The 25,155-nt window shown below is 41.6% G+C and overlaps 1 protein-coding gene across 15 annotated transcripts in view; it reads right to left on the minus strand.

Moving 5' to 3' along the window:
- The window catches only part of LOC129189368 (ephrin type-B receptor 3-like), a 74,430-nt gene that overhangs the window by 31,862 nt on the left and 17,413 nt on the right, over nucleotides 1-25,155 (minus strand). For all 15 annotated transcript variants that reach the window (XM_054791018.1, XM_054791013.1, XM_054791009.1 and 12 more), the window contains exon 2: nucleotides 5,652-5,716. In XM_054791018.1, coding sequence (XP_054646993.1) covers nucleotides 5,652-5,716 — 65 coding nt within the window. The remainder of the gene's footprint in view (nucleotides 1-5,651; nucleotides 5,717-25,155) is intronic.

The raw sequence follows: 25,155 nt of genomic DNA on the forward strand, positions 1-25,155 counted from the left end.
CTAAACTTTGATTACCAGCGTCATTAAATGAGCGCATGCAAGTACATTGGCTGTAAAATGTTTTGGTGTGAGACACTGTAATCGAATGCAATTTCCAGTCGTGAATGAGAAGACCACAATTAAATGCTTTCACTTCAAACAGTGATCCCCGTGAGTTTGGTGTGTCTGTGTGGGTGGACGTGCTGGGGGACCTGCTCTCTTTTCGACACAGAGTGCGTTCATTTTGCAAGCTTAGTTTATTTGCATTGCATTGAAATCACAAAGACAATAGTTTATGTGTGAAGTATTAAGACGGCTTTTGTAGTTAATCCTAATAGGTGAAGAATGTTGCTCTCATTATACCTTATCTAAAGCTTCAGATTGACTTTTTGACCTAGTGATTGCGGAATGTGGAATTTTTCACTCAATCTGTACAAATAAATAACAAAAAGGTGTCATGAGGAAATGTCTACAGTCATGGAAAAAAATATTAGACCAGCCTTGTTTCGTCAGTTTGTTGTTCATTTTAATGCCTGATACAACTAGACGTACCTTTGTTTGGACAAATATAGAGATGACAACAAAAATAGCTCATATGGGTTACATTTTTTGGCATATAATGCTATCGCTATTCATGTAAGAACTTAAGTGATTTTGGTTATTATCAAGAAAACCATGGAAGTTGAACTCTGAATGAGTGAACTATATTTGTTACCATCATATTTGTCCAATCAAATGTACCTTTAGTTATACCGGGCATTAAAATGGATCAATAAACTGAAGAAACAAGGCTGGTCGAATAATTTTCATGTTTAGGGGTCAGATATGAACATTTAAAACCAAAACAAGGGTCAAATTCCAGTAGCAGTTGTTTCCTTTGTAGAGTAGAACATCTTCATTATTCATCCAAGACCCTAGAGGCCATGAGGGAAAGGAGGGAGATGGACATAGCCATGGGATTAAAACGATGATCTGACAAGAAGCAAGGAGAATGAGGAAGCAATAATCGCCAGCCGGGTCAATGGGATGACTAAAAGCATGAAGTGCCAATGGAGATTTAGTTAAGTGTAATACATCACTCACCGCAAAAGGGAAGTGTTTGCAAATGTCTGCACTTGAATGTAAGTTTTGAATGGGTTATTCAGAACAAAGTACTCCTTTGTGGATGTTTACAGAAAGGTCATGCACCTGTCGCGGAAAAAAAATCTTGCACGATCGCTTACAAATTCTGAACAAATCAAGTTTCTTGGCATTGATTCTCAACCACAAGAGTCATTAAATAATCTTGAGGAGACAATATACAACGCTTTTGTGATGCACAGTGGATCCCCGTGCATTTGCGACTCAGCATCCGTGGGCTTTAGGTCCAAAAACACATTTATTTCTCTGAAAATAGGCAGTTTTTTTTTTTTATAGAAAATGCATCTCAGTCACTTTACGTTGGTAATAATTTATAAATATGTGATAACACAGGTAAAAGCCCAGCACATTTTTCCATTTACGTCTTTATGCTTCACTGATAATGTCTTTTCGTCGTTGAGATTTTCCACTTTGAACGCCTTTGAACGCACCATAGTTGTGTGAGTGGAGACGTTTATTTGGTTACGAACATGAAGGAACATACAGTATGATGTTAGGGTAACAATAATACTAAATGTGCTTCATATTTATAAATGTCGGCAAAACAGTGTTTTTATTATGATAGTTTCTTATTATAGATTTAGTTGTGCCATTTAGTAGAAAACTGACCTTTGGGATATTTATAGTCATTTTTCTTTACTCAGTGAATTTTATGAACAAATATGCACTCACACTAATTGTTGTAATATCAAAATGCTGCATTTTTGTGCAAAAAATTGGAATTTTGGCGCAAGATGTGCAATTGTCTTCGAGTACTTAGGGGGTGTAAATGTGTAGATGTGCCGCACAGTAATCTAACACAGTATATAGAGGATCCTCAGCCTTCATGGGCCTGCAAATTCACACATTTTTGGTCAAAAACATCTTTTTTTTAAAGATGTTATTTTATTTTCTCCAAAAATAGGCGTTTTTTTTTTCAACTCATTCACCATAAATCGGTAGTAATTTATGAATATATGATTATAAACGGCAAAATGTACAGCATGCATGTACCACTGCCAGAAGGCTCACAATTTTTACACTTTTTATGCTTCAATGATTGTTTTTTCAACCAACGTTGAGATTTTTTGTGCTTTGTCCAGCGGTCCTTCAACACACCGTAGTTGTGTGAGTTGAGATTAAATGTTTGTTTGGCTACCAAAGCACGAACTTCGACAGTCAATCCGGCCTCAAAACGTACAGCGAGGAGAACACAAATGACCTCTTTCACGTTTTTATAATCCTGGATGCCTGATCCCAACAACGTATTTATACGTCTTTTAAGTTTTTTTGCGTGAGAGGCAAAAAGCGGTGATGATGCAACTTTGCACTAATGCGTTAACATTTCTGAGCACTTTTAAGCCATAAAAACGACCACAAGGTGGCAGAAGTGCATTTGATGAGAGCAGAGATCATTTCAGTGAAGAATCACACATGGCAGGGAGGAGGAAGTGAGAGAGTGTGGAGGAGTGTAGCGTGCAGAAGGTTATGCATTGTAGGGAAATTTTCATGCATGCACACGCACATAGTTGAGTTCTAAATGCAAAAATTGTGAATAAGTCATGGCGTTACGTTTGTAAATAAATTGTTATTTTGATGTAAAACAACCCCTTTTTTGTGTTTTTTATGTTGGTATAGTTGTTTAGATATTTGAGCTGTCACAAAAGCAAGAAATATTTTTGTCAAAGCGAAAGTTGAAATGCATCTTTTCACAAGAAGATGTTTTTCTCCTTTTTTTAGTCAGGATCTGATATTTTCCTGAAACTTACTTATGTTCTGCTGCTGATTACTAAATAACGGGGAAATGTAGAAACAAAATTTTCTTTTCTGATGAAAGACAACGGCCTACTCTTTCTTGTGGTAGGTCCCACGTTTACATCGCCATAGAACACAACACTCTGCGCGCCTTGAAAGATCAGTCAAAATCAGCTAAAATGGCCGGTACTGAAGGGATAGCCTTTGAAAAAATGTCTGCGATTGAGTGAGTTAATAAGATCGTAAGTCGATGGATTTACAGCAGGCAAGCAGTGTAGATTACGTAGACGCGGCTTGGAGAAATGCCTTTCTAGCCTGCTCTGTCAGAACATGAGCAATGAAAGTAAAGGAGTCTGTTTGGACACATAAACATGATTTCCTTTTTGCCTACAACTCTACTTCAGTCTTAGATGCAGCAACATCAGCATATGTGCTGCACAATACTGGATTTGTGATGTCACAAATGGGTATGGGGAATGTCTGTGTTGTGCAACACTGTAAGACAGAGACGTCGTGACTCAGACGAGCCTGGAGAGCCTCCCGGGATAGTGTAGTCTGTTTGTTAGTGGGTCTATTTTGAGGTTTCGGGGTTCTGGATTTGACTTTTCTGTCTCACTTCTCTCACTATGTCATCTCAGCCACTGTCTTGGCTCCTCTGAAACAATCAGCCATAAACAGCAGCACGTCGAAGAATACAAACCAAAACGATTCTTCAATATTTGATAACACGCATCTCCTGTGGCAAGAGACATCCAGGATAAATGCCACCTAAGCTCCCTTTGAACTGTCCTTCACTTGAAAAGGAGCATCTGTTGCTCAAGGAGTTGTTTTTTTTTATATGCTGCTTTGAATTGGTCCTTTTCTGCCACATTGAAGCTTAATGAGGGAGAGGAAGATGGACGGCTGTGAGGAGGCAAAGCCAATGGTGGGGGTTTGTCCATCTGATTGTTTCGGCTGGAGAATCTGGCACCATTAAACAGCAGAAGAGAAGCCAAAGGAGACTATGAAGGGTGGATGACTTGGAACAGCTGGGGTGGAATTCCCCTCTCCGTACGTTGGGGTGTAAACAAAATATAAAAAAAATGAGGGCCCCACCTTTCAGAACATAAGGGCCACAGTAAAAGGGGCCACACAAAGGCATGGGGAGGAGTGCTGGCGGGCTTTGAAGTATAGTCGAGGAGAGGTCAAGACTCCTCTTTAACCCATTGTGAAAAACACATGGGAAAAAACCATGAAACTGTCACTGGTACTTTGTGTGCGGCAGACCCCGATGCCGGGAGATGCTGCAGGTCAATGCCAAGAAGTATGTTCGTCTTCCGGGGTTATTTCATGAGGAAAATCATCTCTTTTTACCTTTGAATTGTATTGAGGCAGGTAGAGCGGAACATCTGTAGCATTTGGATCTCAGTGCAGCCTTTTTCGATGCTAACATCTGTTTGAATACTTAGACATATCCTGTTGGGTGCTTTGTTGATGAAAGGTGGGCAGGCAGACACACGTGTACAAGAATATCACCTAGAGGTGGTCGGCTTAGATTAGAACGCGTTGAGAGTCGAATTTTAGTGCAAGTCGGAATTCATACCTAAGTTAACACTTACGTCATGTACACAGAACACATGAAGGGTGTAAATCCAGCAATAAATCACTAAATTACTAACACAGAATGAAATGAAATGAAAGCGAAAGAACCAAAAACGCTGTGCTGCTTAGTAGGGGTGTCATGACCCTACACAAGAGATTGGGTCGAGTTTTTTTAAAAAGTACAATGAAAAAATATGACTGAACAACGTTTTTTTTTTTTTACAAACAATGCAGGTGCATTTTGAAATGTTTATTGTAGCACAAATTGACGCTAAACCTTATTATCGTCGGCATTTTTTGACACACAATAAACCACTAATGTTATGATAATAATAATAATAATAATAGTAATAATATCTTAATAATGCATTACTTCCTTTAATATGTCATCTTTCATGCTGTAAAGTTGTGAAATTGCCATTTGTGACAAGTATTTTCTCACAAGCAATTCGTACTGTCTATAAAACGTTTGGAGCATTTCTTGAAATGCTGGCTAAAGAGCAGCGTTTCTTTGGCGATGTATTCAACTACACCCTCTGTGGACGCGCACCAATTTCATGTAGGTGCTGAAACCAATGCACAGAGTGACCTTTCTTCTTGCCTGTTGGAGGCGAGAGACTAGACAGACGGCGAGGGAGCACTGCGTAACCAATAAAAATGACTGGGAAACGATGGAGGGTGATCCAGAGTTAGCGTCTTCTCATGACTGAGCTTGCTTATTAACTCGTTCAATACCAAAGATGTATTTATACGTTTTATAAACCCGCTAATCGGTACCGTTTCCCTATTGAATCACTCAGCACCATGACGCACCCTCTGCTGGCGTAAACATGACATGTGCATAGAAAATTGCTTAGAAAATAGTAGCTAGTATGGTTTAATTATTAAAACAATGTGTGGGGGTGCCTGATTCATTTAGAACTCTGCATGTAGCATTTCCAACATCTTTCACATGCACATGGCAACATACGGAGGCCGGCAAAATGATCCAGTTCATTTTCATTTGTGATTAATTTAGTTACTTATCATCGCAAGGCAGAAAACTCGTCACGTTTTGATCTCGCGAGACACGAAATCTTTATCAAAGGAAATCTAGCACGGTTTTGGCAACTGGTAGCGTCGAGATTCACACAAGTGGCTTTTGCCGAAAGATTCACTTCATGCAAAATAAAATTGTGTCACATCTATGCATCAGACAAGCTGCACAATAAACTTACCCCGGTCTCAGGGTGCGAAGTCCAGGCTAATTCTGTCGTGGCCCACTTGGTGTCCATCAGTGTCTCTGAAAATGAACACAGAACATCCAGGTCAGACAAAGAGGAACCCGGTGACAGATTAGAGCAATAAAAAATAGAGTCATAAAACTCCAATGAGGTTTTCCGCGTCGGAATCTGATAACTGACTATCTTAAATGATCCAAAGTGCTTGTTTGCAGCGGTATCGCGGTGGGTAAGACAAAGAAGCACTGCACGTGTTTGTGCGTGTGAGCGGAAGATCTCCAGACGGGAGAAGGAGATCTTAGTGGGAGATCTGTGAAGTGATGTGGACCATTTTATTGCATCTCTTTGTTCAACCAATTAGCCTTAATTAGACATCTGCGTTTACACAGGAGGAAGTGAGAGAAGAAAACAGCTATGTGTGCCATCTAGTAAAGATCCGCTTTGTGTCAAACGGACATCCTTTGACTCTTGACTTGCAAACAAAGATACGCACTTAAAAGCACAATACGGTGTGCAATGCACACTTTCCCTTGCTTAAACTCAATCTCCTACGCTCTGGCTTCTTTTTCTGATGGCTATGCTGTCAGTATTGTGCTCGCAGGAAGGGAGCATAATAAATGTGGAGTCTTTTATTACCTGGAGCTCAAGGTGCGGCATGGTGCCGCCGTGATTATCTCTACCACCGTGCTGTGCTGCGAGGTAGTCTGAAATGATGAAATGGCGCTGCTAGTTGGCGCTAGCTAGTGGGATGTGCTACTCTTGATCATGGACAGAAAGTTGTGTTTAAAGGCCGGGGGTGTCCAAACCTTTTCCACTGAGGGCTGAAAAATGAAAGGATGCAAGGGACACTTTGATATTTTGCAAAGATATGCTAAGAGGTTATTTATATTTCAAGAAAAACCTGCATCTCAGCTTTGTGATATCGATAAAGGTGGAAAAGCAGATTATTAGTATGAACTTCTGTCTTTGCTCTTTTTTCCCCATTTTTCCTGTTTTTTTTTTTTTTAATTTTCCATATATTTCAACTTTCTTATAAAATAGTTTTTGGTAAATGTTCTTCTCGTAATATTACCACTTTAATCTCATAATAGTTTGACTTATTATAACTTTTTCCCCAACCTCATTTTCCAAAAATGACAACTTATTTGTTTGTTTTTTTTCATAATATTACAACTTATATAATATTTATTATATTATATTTATAATATATTATATATTTTTTCTTTCATATTTCAACTTTAATATACAACTTTCCCTCGCAATATTTGGACTTTATTCTCGTAAAATTACAGCTGTTTTTGTTACGTTCTCCTTGCTGTTCTTATTATTTTGCCCCTGCCTTTTCCTCCTCAGTGTTTTTTTTCTGTCAACAGAACTCCCTACTCTGGCAGGAGGTAGATACAGTAGATACAATTGCATGGGTGTAAATGATGTATAACGCAACACCTTATGCATGCATTCCTGCATGCTAAAAGTGTTACACTAGTGCATGATGACAGACCACCTCAAAAAAATGATTCGTATTGAATTTTGAATCAGCATGTACATTTGGGATAAAATATGTGAACATCTCTCCGTGTTTACTTCCCTGTTTTGCAATCGAGCAAAAACACGGCAAAAATGTGACAAACACCACGGTGAAACATGAAATCAAACTGTAAAAAGCACCCAAACGTCAGATAAAATGTCACTTTTCTGCAGAAAGCTTGCTGCTCTGTCCCTCTCCGTCACATAGGCTCACACTGCTCTGTAAAGACCCCCACCCATTCCGCTTTCTATCAAAGGCTGTGGCGCAGTCCCTATGATCACCGTAATGAACAGTATATCGCTCGGAAAGCGCAGCGATTCAGAAACCAGCGGAATTCTTTTGATTAGGGATGTCCAATGTTGGCTTTTTTGCCGATATTGTCCAACTCTCAATTGTGAGCAAGCTTGTTACTAGCTACCCACAGCTGTTTACACGCTACACGACACGGTTTGATGAGGTCAACAGTAGCATGCCGGAAAATATGGGAACTTATAGACCTATATACAGCATTTAAAAAAAAATCAGTTTTCATTATCGGGAAAAAACCTGATACCGATATTGGCCGATATTACATTTTTATCGAGTCTGATATCCCTAATTTAAATCACGTAAGACTAACTGTAATCAAAAAAAGCATCGTAAAACCTATTGCCAGCTTCAGCTTTTATGTTAAAATAACAAATTTTTTTGAAAATGTTCTTTCCACGGGCCGTAATTTGCCCATGTCTGATCTACTTGACGACTTGATGAAGAGGTTTGTGTCAACACTTTTCAATAAATGTTCCCAGGTAAAGAAACAAGCGCGGTTCACTTTAAGACTTGAGCCCACTGCTGCATTCAGGAGCACCAAAGGTGACAAACATCCTTCAACTCCAACACCTTCTTGTGACTTATGGCTGTATATTTGGCATGCGCCCACAGCAGAGAATTCCTTACGAATTACAGACCCTTGTGCTTTGACTTAGTGCTTCGGACATGAACGTGTGACTGTTGAGAACTAGTGTTGAAAATGTTTTTTGTGAAAAATAACATGTGTGTAGCTGTGGCTTGGTCCCCGAGGCGGAATGGTCTGTAACTGTCAGGCCTCTGAGGACTGTCTCTGTGGGAGTGGCTCTGGGAGGCTAAAGTGAATACACGCAGCTGTACAAAGTCAAAGCCAGCCTGCTTTGTCAACCATTCTCTGCCGCCGTGCTGATGCTGAAAATGCTTAGAGGAAAAAAAAAAAAATCACGGAGGCAGTTTGCTTTTGTCCACGCGCACTCTTTGTGTCCCAAACAAGTGCCTACTTGTGTTTTCATCTCCAAAAGCGCTTCGGTGGGAATTTGCCGCAGAACTTCCCATGACTCATAACATGACAATGCGTGATTTGAGTCCTGCTGCTGATAGCTACGCAGGTAGGAAGTAAGTTGAGTGCTGACAAAGACACACCTCCACTGACTGTTGCGTTTTATTATTACTATGGCTGAGATGTTGTGTTGTGTTGTGTTGTGCCAAGCTTATCATTAGAGCTGACCTTGCTGAGGATGGCACACTACACACACACACACACACACATACACACACAGTACAACAGCCGGTGCGAAGAGGAGGTAACGACGAGGGAGAACGAACGAGATGTGGGGAAATGAAAGGGAGATATGCAAAACGCACACCTGTGCAGTTTGACTTTGTGGCTTGGATCATTCGGGAGTGTGTATGCAGCACTAACACACACACACACACACATACACACACCCTCCCCTTTTTCCTGATGCATCTGCATTGTTGAAGCTCATCAGGTTTGAGCTTGTATGGATCCACGAGTGTGTGTGTGTGTGTGTGTGTGTGTGTGTGTGTGTGTGTGTGTTTGGTGCAAAGCCATGCATTGTGTCCAAAGTGGAGCACCGATTCTAAGTCAATGGGCCAAAATGAAATCCCTGGATGACCCCTCCCTGTTGGTCACTTGAATGGTTTTTGTGTGATATTTTGGTCACAATGCCCATATTTGGTGAATTGAAGTAAAATGTAAAATAGTGCAGAACCAGAAGGGCAGGTTGAATGGAAAAACAAGCGTAATGTCAATATGATACCCCCCCCTCCCCCATACACACAACATGCTTCGGTCTGCCTTTTCCCTTTCTATGACTTCACTTCACTTTTTCCAGTTCCGGGATATGTGAGCTGACATGTGGCATAATTGCAGCTTAGAGGAGATAGAAAAGCAAACAAGGTCAATCAGACAAATGCTCACGTGAAAAAAAAAAAGATGTAAAACAAAGAAGCACAACCTGAGTCGCTGACGCTTCTCATCTGTTGCGTACTTTTGTTGACATGACCCATTTTCAATTGTTCTTCCTTTTTGCTGATCTCTAGGTGTGTTTGTGTGATAGATGTCACTTGCGGCATACACAAGAGTTTTCCGAGCTGTTCAACTAGCATGTCCCTGTTTGAGTAACACGGGGATCGCTTTAGCGACGTAATATTTACGATTGAGGTCAAATGCACCTGGGATTAGCATAACAAGCATGGCGGTGGCAGTTGTCTTCTTTGCATGCCCTGATTGCGTGACACAAAAATCAGAATGCCTGGAGAGATCACAAAAAGGCAAGTGCGCACACACACACATACACACACGTACGGCAGGTACACGCAAAGCATCCCTTCACCCCCACTCTAATCCCGTAATGACAGGGCAGGCCTAATAACAGGGGAGGGCACCGAAGCATCCGTCCCTATGGCCGCATCCACGCACACTCACACAAACACACACACAAAGCTTCTTAAAATATGTCTTTGTTCTACCAAGAACTTCTAGCAAGAAGGAAGAAAGGGGAAAGAAGGCACGAATAGAAAGACTAAAGAGGGAGGGGAATGTGGCGACATCCCAGCAGGTAGTGGTTTGGATGTGCCTGCAACAACACACAGATTTCTAGTCTGGATTGTCCAGATTAGCCCGAAACTAAGGCTGTCTCTTTACATGTCTTTCCAAAAGAAAAATGCAGAAAGTGATCACTCTGAATGGAGCATTTCAAACAATCAGTTCAACCTAAAACAAAGTTTGGCACAGCACTGTATAATTTTCCATAGACAAAGTCTAAGGCCACCGTTATTTGTACCTCCTCCAAGCACTGCACGGAGGTTATGTTTTTGCCGGCGTTTATCTGTTTGTTTGTGTTCAAAATAAGTTAAAGGTCTGAATGGATTTGGATTAAATTTTCAGGATTTGTCGGAAATGGGATATGGAAGAACTGATTACATTTTGGGGGAGACCCAGATCACCGTTTTACACCATTTTACACCGTTTTATCACCTTTAAGATTGTGAGATAGGACCATTTTTGGCATTTGTGCATATAACTCCACAAAAAATGCGCTTGGTGGAGGTCTGCGCTCTCAGAGTACTTTTGTAGTCATGGTTTTAATGACTGTTTTCAGAAATAATTTCACCATATGGCATCAATGGAACGGTTTTTCATTGTCTAACTAACTTGTTTTTCCACCAAAAAAGGTAAATATAGCATTGCTACAACTTCAAATCTCATAGAGTAAATTAAAGACTCAGATTTTAGCACACTACTGTGCATTTTTGAACATCCCAATGTTCATTAGACCGAAACTCGGTGTCATAACAGCACCAGTGCCAACATAACGAAAGTAACCGGACTGAAAAATGAAGTAGCGGTCGGTGACGTCTTGCAAGTAATGCAACGTCCCGAAAGAGACACACTGAGTTTGATGCTCTTTTTAAACTTTATTGTTCAACACTGACCGTCTGGCGCCGACACGATCATACAAGACAGCACTTGTTGTGGTGCATTCACAAAAAACAGAATTCCGAGTATCAACCTTACAACAACTTTAATTGAATTGTGTATCAATACACAATTGTGTATCAATGTGTATCCATGATGGATTTCTGCTGAAATTGTGCATGTGTGCATATAAACAGAAGAACTGTGAAATGTACATTATGTGTTCTGTATCGCTGATGGTTTTGCTGTGACAGTTACGAAAATTTGTTGCGATATTGTGGGCTCCATCCAGCCGCTGCTGGATCGGCGTGCTGGACAGAGTGCCGATATCGGACATTTTAGATGCAGGCTGATACAACCCGATACACTCACTCCATTGCGGTTCACCTTACTTTTTAGTGCAATTTTAGTGCTTTTTTTTATATATAGCGTATGAACGCTCTTAGCGAGCCTGACCTTTTAAGTAGAATTGCATTGTGGGAACTTGAGTGTTGTAGTTTCGTGCTTAGTGGCGTCTCGCTGTCTTCGCTCTGTCTTCTGTCTGCACCGCCCATTGTCCTCTGCGTCCTGATTGGCTGTAGATCATTGTCAATCAATCTCCTTCATGCCGCCCCCTCTGCGTCATGCTAGCAAACAGCTTGCAGTCGTTGCGTTTCTGCAAGTTTGTCGACGAGACGTTCTGCACGCAAAAGGCAGAGGAAGCCAACCGCCGCACAATAAGTTGGACTTCTGGACATGCTGAAGGGAGGTGGACGTTGCGGCTGTAGAGCGCCATTAGATACGGAATAAATGAATCTTCGGTTCATGGAGGAATACGAGGATCATTGATCATTAAAATTCAAACAGAATTAGAACTTTGAGTGTGTTTAAACACAAGAGAAATGTGAGAAAATGTTAAAGCCTATCTGATAAAAATGTATAAAGTGTACGGTGAGGGGGTTTTCCAGCCTTAAAACATATACAGTATAATCATTGTTAACAAAGTTGGCTACTTTGCGGATTTCACTTATTGCGGGCTATTTTTGGGAACCTATCCCCCGCGATAAACGAGGGAACACTGTACTTTTTTTTTGGCTGATATCGGCCCAATATCAGATATCAATATTGGACTGGAACACCCCTAATTGGCACCGTTTCCACCCCTAATCTTCATGAGGCCTACGATGCTATGAGAATGTTCCAATGACAATCTCCTCTTCCTCTGAATGGACGTACTGTAGTAGTAAATGATGAAGGTTGGAAGATGAGTAAAAAAGTCACATGAAGGGCCTTTTAAAACCCGTAATGACTCCTTCCCTCCGGGGCTCCTCCTCCTCCTCCTCCACGGCTTAATTATCTCCCCCCGACCTTTTTCTCCGACTTGCTTTTGTTGCGTTGCTCCGCAGTCAAACACAACGAGCACATGGAAACCTGGCATGGGGTGGCCACTCCATTAAAATACTGCGGCGCCTGGTTGCCAAACACTCAAGCCTCTGTTTAGACACAGAAACAGTGAAATGTGTCAACACAGAGTGTGAGGACCCCGCGCTCAACTTATTAGCGCTATTAGCCTGATTGCTTTGTGCGCAATCTTTGTTGCCTCGCCTTTTGTCATCCGCGGAGGAGCCGTGGCACAGAAAGAGGAAGAGGAGGGACAAAAAGAGAGCAGGAGGAGAGCCGCTATTGAAATTCAAATTGTTCAGGCAGCCTTTTTGCCTTTGTACGGGGCCAGAGAGCCATGATTAGGAGAAGTCCACCCCCCAGAAACCCCTATTTTTTGGCAAGACCTCCCTTTTAGCGCGCACACACACACACACACACACAAGGGCGATAATTGGTTGCTGTGACATCAACAGGCCAAGGAGGTGATTCCTCTGTGGAATTCCTGAACGGACTTGCCTTCAATGACGGATGCCCCCCCCCAATCCTCCATCCGCACACACATACTTCACCCCACTAGCACTCTGTGTCAGTCATGCCACAATGGCTGTCACACAAGAGATTTGCCTTGCGTTTGTGCTAACAGGGTTGCACTCCCGAAGCCGAGCAAACAGCGATCTGCTTACCTTCCCTTCCCCTCGTTTAATCTTCCTTGTGCATGGTTGCTCTCAGTGGAGAAGTCTGATGAACTGTCTTTGCCCTTTGCGTTTGTCACAAGGCGCTTGCCCTCAATTATTTCCACCCTCGTCAGCCTCAGCGCTGCTGGAGATGCAGCAACATCCCTTTTTTTCTTTATGTAAGAGAGGTAATTTGTGACATGGCGCAGTGATAAATAAAACAAGCATATATTTAATTTTCTGTTAGAGGTTTTGTGCCTGCGCAGCAGCTGCAGTCAGACTTTGATCGCAGCAAGGGAGACGCTAGGAGTTGTGCAAATTGCATTTCGTGTGTGTTGTTGCAACCACTCACGCTGTTGCCTTATTCAAGGGCTCATGAAGTCTAGCCCAGTTCCTGTACCGCTGATGGAACGGACCTCTTTGTCTTTGCCCCCTCCGCTCTTTGCCCCTTCCCCCATCGTTCTCTCATCCCTTCCCCTAAGCCCCCTCCCGCCCCACTTCCACCCTCCTTCCCATCTCCTTCTCGCAGTAACGCTCCTAATTACAAAGCAAAGAGGATCTGACGAACAGGTAGCCCTGGGGGCGACTGTCTGTAAAACCAGGTGTGCTCGCCCATGTTTATGCGAGTACGTACACATTCGTGCATGTGCATGACCGTGCGCTTATGTTAATTCCTTCGGCGCTGTCCTCCTGCAGTTTGGATGCTGTCGTGTACGTGAATATGAAGAACTGAAACTGGAGCCGCTGCTTGGTTTGCATGTTGCATTTGCAACAAAAGTCACTTTTTCGATGTTTCGAGTCAGTTAGATGCAGCAGATCGACAGTAAAAAAAAGACGTCCTGAGTAAGACTGAATGATGTCTGAACGAAGTCACTGGATATATAAGTAAACTAGTAAACTACTTTTATAACTAACTTTACTAGCCTACTAGTAACCCAAAACATTGATTTCTCTCCAACTGCCCGGTCAAAGTGTACTACTTTAACAAAAAGATAAAGTGGCCACATTTCATCACATTTATAATTTTGGACTAAAATAATGCATTAAAATGCATTATTAAATTCATAAATAATAATTAAATTAAGTTAAAAATATTAACAAATAATAACAAATAAAAAAGATACATTTTGTCCCCAAAACCACAAAATATGATATAATAATTAAACACAAAATTTAGTGCAAATGTAAACTTTTATTTTCATTGTCAGCGCATGTTTTGCAGAGAAACGTACCATTGTTTGTTGCATGCATTTGTTGCATACAAAACACATTTTATGCATGCTCGCTGATGCTTCTGTTGCTCACTTTTAATGAATTTATGCTCATTTTTAATTGAATTATTATTTATATTATTTAGTGCACTTTTTTTCCATATCAGGAAAATTTGGTAAAATCTTTGCACTGATTGCAGGTTCCCATGCATTCACTTAGACCGCCAAAGGTAGACTTGGCACTACTTGTTAAGGCTTTTATTTTGAATAATTTTACTCTGAAAGTGTCCGCCTTTGCTTACACTACGATCGGTAACGCCTTTCACTCCGCCGCTTTCTGTAGGCGCTGTTTAAGAGATCTACTCTATGTGAAGCATTAATGACTGTTTCTAAATGAGTGTGTTTCCCTTATTTTTCGGTAAACTTCCCTTATTTCCAAATGCATATGTAAAGTATGTTGCTGCGTATGTAAAATAGATCAAATGTGCATATGTAAAATATGTTGTTACACATATAATTGGCATTGTGGCCGATTAGATGATGATGCCGCGACCCCCCACCACAGATAGATGACAGTCCTGTTGAAAACACTGCTTTGCAATGCATTTTTGTGTATGAAATCCTTCTAAAAACAGGTTGGTCAACCCGCAGGCCCTTCAAACATCCTGAAACTGACCATTTACATGCGTACATATGCGCACCGTCCCAGGGGTTCCATAGAAGGTTGTGTTCAGTTGCAATGGAGTAAACTGCAGCCCCTTCATCAACCACTAGTGACAGTTCAACACAGAAGCAAACGGTACAACATATAAACACATAGAGACAAACCATGAGCATTTGCTACAGTGGCTCCTGCCATTACCTTCCTACACCAATTCACTGATTGTTGGCTTCAGAAATCCATTTCTTGCCAGGATCAGTGTGATTTCTTTCTGTGCGGATTTGCCCGGTGCAAACGGGATAGAGTTCCAGCTCACGCATGCACAGTACTTATGCTTGCTTTGAACACTCAACCTTCTGGTTGCTACGCTGCATAGTACTTAACATTAAGCTGTGACAAGAGAATGTAAAAGCCTTATTCTGCCGTCCGTAGCGTTCCGCATTTATCTTCCTGTCCCCCCGTGCCTCTTCGTTGAACATGTGCTCTGTTATCTTCATGCATGTGCCGCACTCACAAGACTGCTGACTCGTGACTTAATAACAGACTTCTGAGTCTGTGCGCTAGCTGACGTTGATGTTTTACTTTTTTTTCTTTTTTTCTTTTTTTTTTTTTTTACAAGGAGTACTTCATAGCCTGACGCAAAGCTTTCGTTGCTTCATCCCCCTTAAAAACGGTATCGCTCAGTCGGAGTCATCCCCGCCGCGAGGTTGTCTGAAATTGTCGTCTTGTCGTGTGAAATTAGCGCTTCTCGCGGGACACTAATCACAGTGTCACATGTCTGATGCTGACATCATCCTGCAGTCATTTAAGCTCCTGACAGCGTAAACCCCAACTCCGCTGTTTGGATGAAGTCAATAAAGGCAATAAATCTGACACAAGCAATGATATACCGCGTATCGTTTTCTCACAATCAAAAGTTACGCATGAGAACATCATGACGTCGTACCTTGGAAAGGTGCCTTACTCGTTTGTAAATGTTAAGAGCACCGAGTCTGTCTGTGTTTAACCACATCCAGGATATCGGCACGGGGCCAGATTTCTCAGCGGGCACGGGATGTTTGCATCACATAACATGGAAACATGCCTGAAGGTAAGCCAAAAATGAAGCAGCTCTTTTTGATTTTTTACATTCAGCAATTCATATGGGTTCCAAATTCCAATTCAACGTGGTATGCTGAGCTGTTCCAGTCAGGAATCGGATGACTGAGACCAAACACAGGATGACTAGAACCGTGTTTGCCTCTGCGTGAGATGTCTTGATGCCATCATCTGATTTTCTGCTGAATGACTCAGCCCCGTCTGCAATTGAAAAATGCAAACAAGCGGGCAGAGAGCACGTTCGCCTTCGCCCTGAGGATCTGCATATGGAAATAGCGATCTGCTCGTCGGATTCTGCGAGCGTTTGCGTGCGTGCGTTTGTGTTAGTCAGCGCGAGACAGGGTAATCTAGTCTTTGTGCGTGTGGGCGTGTGCAAATCTACAGCTGTTGATTTCATTGTGTTTCACCTCAGCCCCGCCGGGTAGTCTGCATTACCTGGTATAAGACTCACATTTAAACCCCGATGCGGAGTAAATGCAACCTCAGTGGGCTCTGATTGATTTATGAGACTGTCATGGAGATTAGAGGCACACACACGAGCGGAGCACATCTCAAACATCTATAAAAAGACTTGAAACAAACCAAAATAACAAGCAGGCAACACTCATCTGTACTCCCAACGTTATCATTACCAACGTTTAACCATTCCTATTTATAAGCCGTGCTGTAAACGCTATCTATCTATTTTGCGTATCTGTCTTTGAGGGCCAAAAGTCACCTGGTGTCTTAGCCTGGTTCTAGCAGCAGTGCAGTTCAGTAGTTCAGACAGAACACGTCTTCACGGATTCACTGTACTATGCACACAGTAAAGGTGCCGGGACCCCATTCAAGTTCTACTGTGCATGCCCAGCTTGCATGATTTGACATGAGCCTTTAAATTTCACTTTGAACAACAATATCGATTATTTTCTTAGTCAATTCATCTCAAGCTTTTTGTTTCAACTAATCGAGTAATCGGTTAAGCCCGAGGCCAGGGGATCGCATGTGTCACCCACGTCACGTCATCACTTTGCAGATGTCATATGACATCAGCCATTTGACCCTGATTGGCTGTTGTGCCTCCGCAGCAAAGATTAAGTGGCGAAGAGACGGCGTCGCGAGCGACACCCAGAAATGCAACTTTCGTTTTGATTATTCTGTTTACGGATAAGCTAATTCAGCGGTAAGATGTCTACATCTATAATAAAAGTTATCCGTTCGCTGGTAGCAGCTAGTTATGTAGAAAAACAGTCAACTGTGTGATGGCTTTGACCTATTATTATTATTGAAAATATTATTTCATGTTTAGCTGGAAAATGTGCCCGTTGCTGAAATCCTTTTAATATGATATCATTGATGATATCTTCTTTTGCCTAAAACACAAAGACAATAGGTGAACTTTCATGGATGACAGAAGATATTTACATTTTTAAGTAACAAAAAAAACAATTATTTGAATACCAAAATAGTGGTCGATTAATTTGATAAATGATTAATCGTTCATTAATTGTTGCAGCTTTAACTGACAGATCTATAATTGGATTCTTATTATTGAATTCATCAAGTCTAACCTGTCTTACTTGTTGATAGTAGATGAACTTGTTTTAGTTGATCATGATTTGGTCTGGATTGTGTTAAATAAATCAATTCTTAAATTAGCTCTCACACTTTTTCTATAACTTTGCATATTGTGGTATTTGTCTAATTATTTTGCACAGTGTTTATTTGCGACAGTAATAAACAGTAAAAGGATATCAGTATCGGTTGACATTAGGGGCGCACCGATTACAATTTTCTGGCCGATCGCTGATCTTTAAAAAAACCCGACCTGCTGATTCTGATTTTGGTCAATACCAGCATACACCTTCAATCTTCCAATCTTATTTTGTTGAAACGCATGAAACAATACCTGTGAAACAATCCAAACTTGCTGTTTTAAATGCACGCGCAAGATCGGTTTCATATGTAAGGATCGACCGATCGCCGATCCCCCGAAATGAAGGAAATCAGCGGCGTGCAATCGGCCGTTGAAGCGATCGGTGCATGCGTAGTTGATAACGGGAATGAAGTGCTGGAGAATATCGGTACATTCGATGCCAATATCGAGCATCTCTGTTATTTACCCACAAGATTGGAGAATGCCGTGATGGGTGTACCCATGAAGAAGTACCCGTGGGGTATGAACGGGGATGTGAAGTCAACAAAGGAGAGAACACACAGAAGAGAAGAGGATACATAAGACGAGAAGCGGATAGTGGTGTTCATCTCTCTCGTGTATTCCCTAAAGCCTCTGCTTTCATTGCCACAGTGTTTTTGGCATACTGACATGCATAGGCCTTCGGAGATTTGTGTGTGTGTGTTTGTCGACAGCTACAGTGTCTTGCGCGTTCCCTCTAGCGTCTGTGTTTTACATGCCAGCCTGATGGCGACTGGCTTTGCTCATTGCGTTACTGCAGCCCAGGGAGCCATCACCGACTTCACTACCTCCGCTCGTTCTTACCACTTTCACTCCGTTTCTTGTTTACTCGCCGCTCATGTGACAACCGTGGCATCCACTCGGAGACAAATTCAATAGCGCCATCACCGCAGACGGGGGGGGACCACAACGCGATCCAAGCAAGATGCCCTTCGGGAGCTCTGTGCGCATTTTAACGGCTGCAGTGTTTGAGTGCATCCAGTCATTTGAGTGAATGTGAATAAGTATTTGCTCCTTTGAGTGGAGTTGTGTGATTATTTGACTGTCTCACTGGAAGTGTAAACACGTGCCAACACACACACGCAAACGGTTACACACTTTTTTGCTAATGGGCTACTGTGCCGCCTGTGCGAGTAGCTTGTGTACGGGTAGGTGCCTCACAGCTCTAATAGCCAGTTTGAGAAAATGTTGTGTGTCAGCAGTGGCTGACCCGACAAAGAGATCCTAATCGCAAGGGAACCACAGCCTATATTGTACACTTACATAATGCTAATGCACACACGCTGTGCACAATGACTTATTTATTTAAACGTTATTAACACCATCGCAAGTATTCTCTCTCTCTTGCTCTCTCTTTCACGAACACACACACACACACACACCCCCCCCCACACACACACACACACAATTCCTGTTTATTCATCGGGCTGTACTCTAGAAAGAGCTGGAACCGGGCTATTGAATGAAAGCCGCAGCTTTCTGAATGGCTGAACACCACAAGAAAAAGGCTGAGCGCTGGGCTTTGCCTCCCCGTCTCTATAGCCACGCCGTCGCTTTCTCCCGCTTCTACCCGCCGCTTTTCCTAATTCAGTCATCTGCCAAGATATCAGATCGCTTTGCAATACATTTCCAGAACATCGAGTAATGATCATGTTCGACCTAATTAAAGATGTCCACTTCCTGTTACACCCGGAACAGCTGCCTGCGAGTCTGCAACGAGGGGCAAAAACCCCAGTGCGGTCTGCGTGTTCCACATACCAGCGGCTTCCAATTACTTTAACGCAGTTTAAAAAACACTGCGGTGGTAGAAACCAAAAGCCTTTGAGGTTCGCTTGTTGCTTTTCTGCTTCTCATCGGAAACGTATCGCAAGAATAAACAAAAACAGCTCAAATTGGACCAATTAGAAGCTGTCTCTTGACCAACCATGTGGTGATTTATTAAGATGTTGTAATTATTAATTTGCCAGGTATGCCCTTGTGTACCTGTCGGGAAGAAAATTGGGAAAATGAAAAAGGCAGGTGGGGAATTTTAGCAGATGAGTAATTATACTCTACACTCACTTCCGTCAAACACACACACACACACACACACACACACACACACACACCCACACATCAAACCAGCATTCTTCTGCCTCTTTTAAAGCTGGGGTGTCCAAACTTTTTCCACCGAGGGCCACATCGTGAAAAACAAAAGGCCAACTTTGATATTTTGTAAAGCAACACATGTAAACATGCTAAGAAGTTAAGTATATTTCAAGAAAAAACTCCATCCCAGCTTTGTTATATAGTGCAGGTGTGTAAGCCTGTTATGAATTTTGCTCTTTTCTCTTTTTTTCTTATTTTTGCCATTGTTGTTGTTTTTTTTTGTTGTAAATTTTCCAAATATTTCAACTCTTTCATTTTCATCTCGTAATATTATGACTTTATTCTCATAATAAAGTTTTGCCCAAACATTTTTTCCAAAAATGACTTTTCTTTTCTTTTGTTTGCTTCTCATAATATTACGACTTAAAAAAAATTTAATATTTCAGATCTATGCTACTGAAATTACATTATTTTTTTCTCATATTAGGAGTTTATTCTCATAAAATTATGACTCTAAAAAAAAAAAAACAATAAAAAAATTTACTATTTACTAAATTTACTATGTGCTACTAAAATGACATTATTTTCCCTCATAATATTACACGTTTATTCTTGCAAAATTGGAACTTTTTTTTCGGTAGAAAGGGACATTTTTCTCATAATAATGTGACTTCATTCTCATAAAATTACAGCTTTTTTTTGCATTTCTGCCGTTCTTTTATTTTAATAATTTCAATTTTCTTCTTGTAAAAATGTCTTCTCATAATATGACTTTTTTCCTACAATATTTTGACCTTATTCCCATTTTTTAAAATGACACCTTTATTTTGCTTCTCATAATATTATGATTTAAAAAAAATAATGTATTTTTTCTTTAATATTTCAATTTTATGCTACTAAAATAATGTTATTTTTCTCATTACATTGTTTCCTCTTAATACTTTGACTTTATTCTTGTGAAATTACTACGGATTTTTCCATTTTATTTTCACAATGTTTCAACTTTCTTCTTTAAATAATTCCTACATTTTCATCCCGCAATATTATGACTTTATTCCCATAATATAATAACTTTTTCCACAGCCAAATTTTCCAAAAATGACCAATTTCCTTAGTTTTGTTTGTTTCTCATAATATTACGACTTTAATGTTTCAACTCTATGTTACTAAACTCTATCAAAATGTTTCAGTTTTTGCTGTTGTTGTTGTTTTTTTTTACCTTTCTTGTTAAATTACAGTATATTTTTTAGAATGTGCCGCGGGCTAATAAAAAAAACCAGCCGCGGGCTGCAAATGGCCCCCGGGCCACGCTTTGGACGCCCTGTTTTAAAGAAAAAGGTGATGTGGAAACCAAGTGCTTTTCACAGCGGCTCGTTAAAAAAAGGCAGATGGCTTGTTACAGCTCACCTGCGTGCCCAATCATTCGGCAGTCAGGTCAAAAACTGCGAGAACAAAAGGGAGGTTCGGGCAGTTAAAGGGAGGAATGTAACCTGGCGGGTCAAAGCTCCGAGGGCGTGTATGACTGACACGCAGCGACATACAAAACCTTTCTCTATGAGAGGCACGCAAATTCACATCCGGCAAGTTCGCATTAAAGCAGCGGTATCTGTTTCCCTGTACTCCCACGCACAAAGACGAATCAGGGGAGTACCACTTAAAGCATCGGACATCTCCATGTCAAATATGACAAACGCAACCGGGAACAACAGCACCACGTGCACCTGCGCAACAGCTGTTTACAGGAAACACTGGGTGGGTAATCTGCTTTTGTGCTTTCTTTCGGCCCTCATAAATCCTTTCTTCCTCTGTTTTCTCATTCTGGGTCTGCTTCCAAGGAGTGTGTTTTCCAGCTACGGTGGAAGCTCAATTTGTGTCATTTTTCCACGGCAACAGGTCAGATGAAACCCGAAACAATCATCAATCAGCAATCATCATTACACGCACTGGCCAAACTCACCCTTAAACCGTTCCCCCTACTAGCTGTGCTAAAGGTTCCTACCTTCACATTACAGTCCTATTGTAACAAACGCTACCATCTGAATTCAGTTATAAACGTTCTCAACTTTTTTTGTGTGCATTTCCATATTTAATTGTAAAAAAACACAATTTCACCCATAAATGCGTAGTGCACCTGAACACCTTATCAGCCATCGGTGCACTGTGCAAAAAAACCCACCAACACACACATTGAAAAGATTATTAACTCATTCAATCCCAGGCATTTTTCAAGATTTAACCCCTTCAGTACTGACCATTTTAGAAGATTTTGACGTATCGGGCGTTCGGGTACATAAAAACGTATAAACACATCTTTGGTGTTAAATGAGTTAAAGGATTCCGTGGCTAGAATCTGTCTATCGCGTCCTAACGTTAAAAGAAGCACTATCCAATGTGTGGATGTCTTGTTTGGCCACTCGATTCCGCAGACGACCAGAAAATCCAATCCTACGAAAACCTGGGAGTATGAAAACTGAGGTTCCAGTGTTGTCCCTTGTGTATCGCAGCTAATTTGGTTCTAAACTCGACCGTGATAAGTGAATTAGCAAAGTAGGATTCAATATTAATAAGCAAAATATTTTTGTAGTTAGCATACTGTAGTAAACCTGTTTGACTTTGTACATACAAGTTTTCACATTGTTGGATCCCTGTAGACATGAAATAACAGCCCAATTCTCACATTTACACTCCTATTATTCTTTGTTTACATCACATTGTGCAGGTTGCAGGATAACTGCTGGGACAGACGGCCACCGCTAGCATAGCAAGCTACCGAGCTAACTAGTTAGCCTCTCCAATTTACTTATTCTATACTTAAGAAAGTGTTTCAAACGGAGTGGGGAAGATGGACAAAGAATCCAAACACGTACCACTTCCACACGGAGTGAGAGGAGAATCTTTTTTTTTTTCCACTCGATCTGAGCCATGGCGTGTCGGCTCGGCTCTGCTGGCTCAGTTGCCAGTCTCCTTGCGGTGTGAAAGGTAATGTAATCTAACGTCATGTCTCATAACATTACTACATATGACTTTCAATATTTGTTGACTAATAATAGGACATAGTCAATCACAAAAGAGCGATCATTTATGAATTAATTATTTTTGAAGTGAGGGGTGATATTGGAACCGTGACACCGCAAAGGACGACTGTATATCCAACTATCTTTGGCATAAAGAGCGTTCTATGTTGCAAAGCTTTGTCAGCAACATCACCCACTTAAATAATGGATGGTAAAAGTCTCATTTCTGTCTGCTTGCCTTATTTATTTGCACTTACAACAATGGTTTACACTCCATAATGACAAAGAGGCGCTAACTAAAAGGGGTTAATGTATTTATCCCAAGCTTTTATTCACTGTCCTGAAGTAGGTGGTGGCAGATAAATGTGCTTTTTTGCCATCAACGACTTTAAGTAAGTGACGCATGGGAAAGATTATCATTATTTACGGCTCGTTTGTTTTTCGATCCGGCATACTCTTAAATGTTGGGACAAAGCGGGGTTGCTGTCACCGTATCTGTCTCTCCCGCACGTTCCGCTCTCCTTCTACGGGCTCTTACTGGGTTCTGATTCTTAATCGTCACCCAGTTAATTAATCTCACACTTGGCTGCTGTAATAACTTGACTTGTTAGACCTTTACTGTGTGAATGGAAATTGCCTCTTTAGCAGCTAAAAGGGCCACTAATGAACCCGCGCGGATAGAAACAGACAGAGAAAGTGTGCGTCGGGAGCAGCCATTAAAAAACATAAATCAAGGCCAATGTCTCTTTGGCCTTTCGTATACATTATACTAACATTTGGGAATGTCATTCTGAAGCCAGCGAAGGTATTGCACAAGTTGAAACGGAACTCCGGTTGTTGTTATGTCTCATTACGCCGCATGAGTCTAAAAACCACAATAAACAAAAATCACTCCACTTGTGATTGACAACCTGCAGCCTGCACAACAGACGTTGCAGCTTGTCAAAACATGAGCAGCGGGACTAACATGATGTAACAAACAACTAGAAACTACACTGACCCATTTCTGTCATTTCGTCTTCTTTGGAGGTCCAGGGTATCGTTTGTATCATCCTCATAACTCATCATTACATTACACTAAGTCTGTCACAATAATCGATAAATCGATTAATCGAACGCTTAAACAAAACAGGTTGATAAATTGACATGTGCGTGTATGCGTGTGTGTTTCATCTGCTCGTCTCTCAGCGCCACACAGGCTGGATGACAAGAGGGTTCACTCTGCATCTGTTTGTGCACATTGGTTCTATAGTGGAATGAACGGAGAGAGTGAGCCCTCCTGTCCTCTCATTCAGCTTCTTTGTGGAGGCGGGGCTACTAGTGAGTGGACACAGTCTGCTAGATCAAATTAGCCTCATGAGAAAGCAAATGCTAACATGAATGAAGGCACAGAAGCGATGGTTTTGAAGGCAAACGCAACAGCCCAAGTGTGGGAATATTTCGGTTTTAAACAGAATGAACAAGTTGAGAGAGCATGAACACAGACAAACCAATATGTCGCATTTCTTCAAAAGTAGTGACGAGGAAGCGGGGGAACACGACCAACTTGCATGCACACCTGAAACACAGCCATCCTTTTCTGTTTTCCCAACTGGGAAGGTGCAGCAGAGCCTTCGTCCCGACAGCCAGCCCTTCCTGAGGCGTCTGGTCGGCAATGTAAATATAAACAAAATAGCGCCAAATGGTGTGTGCACGTAGCCAGGTCGCGAGGGCAAGGCAGAGGAGGAGTGCGTGACCCTTGAGTGTGTCGCAAGTTTAAAAGCACAATGTGTACATTGCCTGCCCACGGCAAGCGGCTCTTCCCGCTGTACAATCTGGTTCTCCCGGTCACGATAGCCGTAGGTTCCATAGTAAGCCAGTACGCCCATCTTGTAATCGAAGTGAGTGGGCTTCACGAGCCTCGTACGATGCCCACACACGGTACGTCCCCAGTGAGTGAAACGTACGACAGCCTTACATGAAGCACACTCCGCACTCACAATCTAAAAGCTACCACCGGAGGGCAAGCGGCAAGCACGTGGGCATCACGAATCACTTGCTCCATAAGTACAACACACTTGCAACCCCTCTGATACCTTACTTCCTCTACGTGCTGGCCAAATTGCCCAAAAATCACGCAGTCTGTGCTGTGGGATGTAAGGCCCGTATCATCAAGTGGTTCAAATATGAATTACACCTCGCATGACAACAATGAAAAAATGGTCTCAAAAAAAGTTGTCGATAATATCGATTACCGAAGATAATAGTTATCGACCAGCAAAATTTGTTATAATGACAGGCCTACACTTGAGTAAAAAGCAGCATGTAGCATCCTGAGTCTGACCACGTTATCTGGTCAATCTCATGGTCAGGGAGTGGTGTGGTCCCAAGGCTTATTAGATATTAATGTATTTAAGCCACAGAGAAACCACTGGATAGATATCCCGGGCACAGGATCCAGGCTCTGCGCAATTAAAATAA

This window comes from Dunckerocampus dactyliophorus, chromosome 10 (assembly GCF_027744805.1).
Source record: "Dunckerocampus dactyliophorus isolate RoL2022-P2 chromosome 10, RoL_Ddac_1.1, whole genome shotgun sequence".
Lineage (NCBI taxonomy): Eukaryota > Metazoa > Chordata > Actinopteri > Syngnathiformes > Syngnathidae > Dunckerocampus > Dunckerocampus dactyliophorus.